This window comes from Martes martes (assembly GCF_963455335.1).
Source record: "Martes martes genome assembly, chromosome: 12".
Lineage (NCBI taxonomy): Eukaryota > Metazoa > Chordata > Mammalia > Carnivora > Mustelidae > Martes > Martes martes.
The window spans coordinates 37,240,709-37,246,708 of NC_137900.1; the positions used below are offsets into that span (position 1 = coordinate 37,240,709).

At 39.1% G+C, this 6,000-nt stretch overlaps 1 protein-coding gene across 1 annotated transcript in view; it reads right to left on the reverse strand.

Annotated features, from left to right (window-relative positions):
* The window catches only part of PTPRD (protein tyrosine phosphatase receptor type D), a 401,932-nt gene extending 396,701 nt beyond the window's left edge, over positions 1 to 5,231 (reverse strand). Inside the window, exon 1 of the mRNA XM_080820332.1 lies at positions 5,153 to 5,231. Within this exon, the coding sequence (XP_080676458.1) occupies positions 5,153 to 5,216 (64 nt within the window). The 5' untranslated portion in view covers positions 5,217 to 5,231. The remainder of the gene's footprint in view (positions 1 to 5,152) is intronic.
* Positions 5,232 to 6,000: the final 769 nt, after the last annotated feature.

A 6,000-nucleotide genomic window follows, 5' to 3' on the forward strand; every position in this document is an offset into this window, starting at 1 on the left:
CTGTTCTCGATAGTTCCATTGAAATATAATCTACACAACATACAGATCACCCACATAAAGTGTACAATTCAATGGCATTTAGTAGGTGTCTACTCAATTAGTACCATCACACCAATCTAATTTTAGAACATCTTCATCACCCAGGCAATATTTACCTTTTAAAGAACGGTTTAAATAGTTTGGGGTATACATACATACATACCCAAATAGTCACAATCTAAAGTAAAAACAGAAAAAGTGGTTTTTAATGCATATTAATGTTCTCAGTGTAAAATGGCCTGTCTGCTGAGAAGTATGCATTTTGATGACATAAAAAAGACATCCTCTCCATTTCTAACCTCATCTTGGAAGGTCCAACTGCATGACTTAGGCTACTTCTTAGAAGTGATTCTACAAAATGCAAAAGGAATAATTTGCCCTGCCCTTTAATTATTTTCCTTATTTTTTTTTTCTTACAGAATAATTTATGACCATATGAAAAGCCATTTACTCTTTTCTGTATCCAGCTCACCTGCACTTCCAGCTTTCTGGTCCAATGGCCCATATATTAGAGTATTTGTTTATAGTAGATATCTATAACTCCTCTCTCTGAGCAGCTCAGAAAAATCCATTATAAGAAGCAACAGAACAGAAGGATGGGACACTTTCCATTAATTAGACCCCAGCCAAATTAACTTTATTTTTTATTTTTTAAAAAGATTTTATTTATTTATTTGACAGACAGAGATCACAAGTAGGCAGAGAGGCAGACAGAGAGAGAGGGAGAAGCAGGCTCCCTGCTGAGCAGAGAGCCCGATGTGGGGCTCAATCCCAGGACCCTGGGATCATGACCTGAGCTGAAGGCAGAGGCTTTAACCCACTGAGCCACCCAGGCACCCCCCAAACTAACTTTAAATTGGTAATTCTGGGAGAGGAGCTTTTTTTTCAAGCTTGACTAGCTTGACTAAATATGCTTTATAATTTTTCCTCTTGATCTTCAGTTTAATTCACAATACAAGAGTTTCAAGGATCTCTTATGTATAAGACTTTATAAAGAAGCAAGTTAAGTCATTAACATGGTGTGAGAAAACCTGGTTTATCAACCACCAAAATTTTGATAATCTGCAGGTCAAATAAAAAAGCATTTTAGCACACCCCCTCATAAAACTGCTCAATAACACCGTTGGCTATGTGTTTTTGACATAATGATATAATAACAGCTAATGTTTATTAAAAACCCATCATATGTCATCTGCTGATTTTGTGTTTTACATTAACCCATTCAATGCTCACAAAATCCAGGAGTAGGGCCTTTCCTATACAATCATCGTCATGATTATCATCATCACCATCACTCACATTTTGAAGATAGAGAAACTGAGGGAAAGAGCATGGTGCATCATGCTCTAGATTACAGAGGACAGCCAGAACTTAAAAGCAGACTGGCTTTAGAGCTCACTTTCTGAACCATTACTCCACACTGCCCATCAGGAAATACATAAGGTAAGAATTGTTCTCCTACTGTGTGTATGCCAGCCTATTCTCTAATGTCAATGGATACAGTGATACAATACCAAAGGGGGGGGGGATTCATTGCTTTTATGTAAGACAGGAATACAGTGAGTAGACAAGGACTAAGGAAGTTTCCTTACAATAAGGGAGGAAAATGAGGGAGCGTTTACCATCTGACATGGAAAAATACAAAAAGTAACAGAAAATGGATGAGGTAAGCAATTTGAGGAATTAGACTATCAAACGTTGTGTTTCCAATGAAGATCCAATAACCATTCAGGTCAAATAACCGTTGTCAAAGTATAAACTCAAGTCTAGAATGCAACAGTCAACAGTAAGTGATTTTATTACAGTGAAACCAGTTTGATGAAAGAAACTCCTAAAAGCAGGTTTGTAGCCTGCACCTAGGGAAAAAAAAAAAAATAATAATAAATAAATAAATAAATAAATAATGACTAGTAAATAAAAAACGAAAGCTACACATGAAATAAAACTATCAGAAATTGTTATGAAAACTCAGCCAACAGAAAAACACCCCAGGAAAATGCTAATATAAGTTTACTTTTAATTTGCATTCATGTTATCACAGAATTGACCTCAATCAGACCACTGCCTAAGACAAAATCTGACCTCAATCAGACTACCACTTAAACTAGAATGAACCTCAATTAGACCACCTAAGCCAGAAAACTGGTTGGCTTGACAGGAGGAGAAACTACTGTTTGTGCTCGAACGAAGTCACACTGAGACCACAGCTCTACCATGTGTACCCACATTCAAGAAACAAGCAAAATCATTTCCAGCACTCAAGACATAGGGATGAAAAGAAATAAGATCCATGCATATATCTCGCCTTTATAATAGTGGGGATCTGTGGGGCACTTTAAATTGGCAATGGCAAAGACTATAATTTTCTGCTAAAGGCATATTATCACAATTTTTCGACCTGGGTTTGAACCAAGGCTCATAAGAGCTCTTCTACTTAATGCAACATCACACCTAGCACTTTACTACGACTTCCACAGAGCAGATGATAATCCTGACTCCTTGGCTCTTTGGAGTTAATCGTTTCAAAAGGCAGTGAGCAGAGCACATTAAATTAGCATGGTGAACTAGAGTGGCTTCTTTCCATTCCCCACCCCACCCCATCACGGTTCTTTCTTAAATGGGCAAATGGATTTTTAAAAATTATTTCATTGTTCTCAAATGGTTCTAAGTTACTATTAAATTTTGAAACAGAACTCCTGACTCCTTGTAAAAATTCCAAAATAGAGTTAGGTAAAACATGGCTATGTGTGCTAATCAAAGCATAGAGTAACAAACCAGTGTCCCAGGTAGTAGGAGCTTCAGAAATACTGTATTTATGTGATGATGAAAAAAATCTAATTCTTGTTCGGTGCTACTTAGGATGTCTTTTTTTTTTTTTTTTTTCAGTGTTTTATGAAAAGGTAGCAGCACAATTTAATAGGTTATAATCTGGAACCCATTTTCCCAATTGTTCTTTAAGCATCCTTTAGAGACCAAAAGCACATCTCCAACCATGTGTTTTCGTGTACCATGAGTGTCCTCCAATAGATCGATAAGGGATGTTCTTTCTTCTTTCAAAATGTACCTTAAAAAATATGGCTAATTTTTCCTCTCACCTCGAGAATCTCTTGGGTTACACATCCCATTCAACAAGGCCAAATAAATCGGCTAATGGGAAAACATACTAAAGCAAGGCTGGAGTAGACCCGTGGAAAACTAATTATTCTGGCAAAGTCTGTCCCTTTTCATTAGTCGCCATGGGAAGAGTGAGAGAGAATGACTCTTTTTCAGTTTGAGCTTGGGAGCTGATCATCATATAAACATATAACCTGGTAAACGTCTTAACTAAAAGTTGCTATTGTGGCCCCTGTTTTCCCTTTCAGAAGGCTGCTGTAGAGGAAGTGTGGTGAAGCGGGGAGGTAGAGGGGAAGGGGAAGTAGAGGGGAAGGGGAGGAGCAGGAGGGAAAGGAGTAGGTGATGATCATCTGGAGTGTAGATCGTTCTTTAAAACAATTGTAAGAGTACTTGACATCTGTCTGCCACATTCCACCAGAGATTTAAACGAAAAGCTGCTCAGTAGAAGAACATTTCTACTTATCTGGAAGGATAACTTCATGGATATATGACAATTATATCTAGTAATTTTAAGGAAATCTCTAACCGCTATCCGAAATTAAAGTGGATTCCCAGGGTGCAGACAGGTTTTTGCCAAAAATTAACAATTGTAAAACAATGTACTTTTTCATTCTAGCCAAAACAGAAAAATAAAGCCATATGCCTGATTTCTTTAATAAACTAAATTTAGATTACAACTTTAAAATAGATTTTGACATAAATAGCTTTAAAGTAACAAGAGCATCTTTCATTTGGGTCTTTTCCCAGTTAATTATTTGCTGGCATTGTCCTAGACATTCCTTGGCGTCACCTTAAACCAATACTCTCAAGTGCTAATTAGGAGACTATATACATTATTAACCAGAGAATGTGGTTAAAACATGCATGTTCCATATGCATCCTGTTATTAACATGATTCCTTTCACTCCTGGAAAGCTCTCTTTGGAAAACAGAGCCCTTATTTAAACAAAGAAATTGGCTGCTATTGAAGAAATTTTTGTCAGAATTCAGTTAATAGGTATGGGCCAACATGACACAGGATCCTTGTCTTTGAAACATCCTCACCATGAATCAGATTTAATCTCACTGAAATAGACAGCAGAGGGTAAAGTTAATGACTGCAGATGTTATACATTTCCATAATACCAGGGGACTCCCAAAGAAAATGGGCAACTTGCTCATGAGCTACACCACTACGGAGAAACCAGCCATGTCAGTGAGCCCAAGCCAGAGACATGACTTTTTCCAGTACTATCTCTTCCAAAACGCCATGGGCCAGATGGGAAAAGAAACATATGTAAACAAGGTAGACCTAATGATTTCCTAATTACGAAGGAGATATGATCTTCTCATTAATTGGCAAGCTAATTGACCACAAGCTCAGTTTCATAAATTGAGTCCAATAAACCAAACTTTGGTGTCTGTACTCCACAGAATTCTCCTTACACTTCCACACCCTTCACCCAGCCACAAAGTTGTCAGTTCTGCTTGATTTGTTTGAATACTGTACTCGACGACAGCTGTCGGAAACAGTACATCAGAACAGCTGCTATGACAGCTACAAGGGGCTTGGAAGTTTAATTGGGCTCGATGTGACATTGTGCATTTTTCTAAACATAGATATATCCACAATATGAAAGAAATTTCTAATGGGTCTGAACAGTGTTTACTTATTGGCATCGCCAACTGGTTAACCCCAGTTTGCGTTACATCATCGGTCTCATAGTATCTTTGCCACCAGGCTGGTAAGATTATCCAAAAAAAAAAAAAAAAAAAGACAAAAACAGTAGGAGCAGTTAGATGCCCAAGAATAGGGGCATTAAGAGAGAGAAAGAGGAAATGGTAAGGAAGTCACGTCAATAATCTCTTTCAAAGGCTGGCTGGTAGCCAAGGAGGATCCCACAGTGTCTCAGGATTTTCTTCCAAAGGAAACGTATTCAGAGGCCCTGAGCCTGCTGCCAGCTGCAAACAAAACCACTCATTATGGCCACAGCCCCGTAGAGGAGGGAGAATGGCTTACTCTCAGCGTCCGCGTGGAGGAAGAGAGCGAGGAGCAGCAACAGCGGCCTGGCAATGTGCAACATCCTGCAGCTTGGGGGCAGCGGGCGCTGGCAGTCAGGGATCACTGCCTCAGAAGCTGCGGCTAGTCGGTCTGCTCTGGAATTTCAGCTGGAACACTTTCAGAGCCTGTAAGGGCAGAGGGAGAGACAAAAAGGAAAGAGAACACAAAGACCCTTAGTTTCTTACTCTTTTCCCCTTGTTCCATCACCACCACCCAGAGAGACACAAGCTACTGTAAAGACACACGCAACTGTAAATGGGATGTTTCTGGGTGAGAAGGGAAGCAAGTTTGTTTGAAAAAAATGCGGCAGTCTGAACCCATTTTGTTCCCACTGTCAGGCCATGCCAAAGCCAACCACCTTGAATTCCACTCTCTGCTTATACCACCTTTTGGACAATGCTCTGTAAGAAGCAACTGTCACCTCTTATGAAACACTACGTGAATACGTCGGTGGAAGAAAGCACAGCAATGGTATGAGAAAGATTTAAGAGGAGCGTCACATGCCAGATAAAAGTCTATTATTGACAGAATAATGGAAGCTGCTTTCTTGGCACGAGGGGAAGTGACAGGGCTAATTCAACTTCTCCAGCTAAAGAGGAGAGGTTAGAATTTTTTACACAAGCACATTTGGCTTCTTCCCTGAAGACACATCAATGTTCAAGTCTAGTTTAGCTTCAATAAGTCAAAACAATAGTAAGCAGGAGCCTACTTGATTTAACGGGATTTTTGTACGTCTCCTGGGCAATAGCTTAGTTTTCTCAATCTTCTATGTAAAACCAATAAGCCACAAACTATTTTTAGAGAGC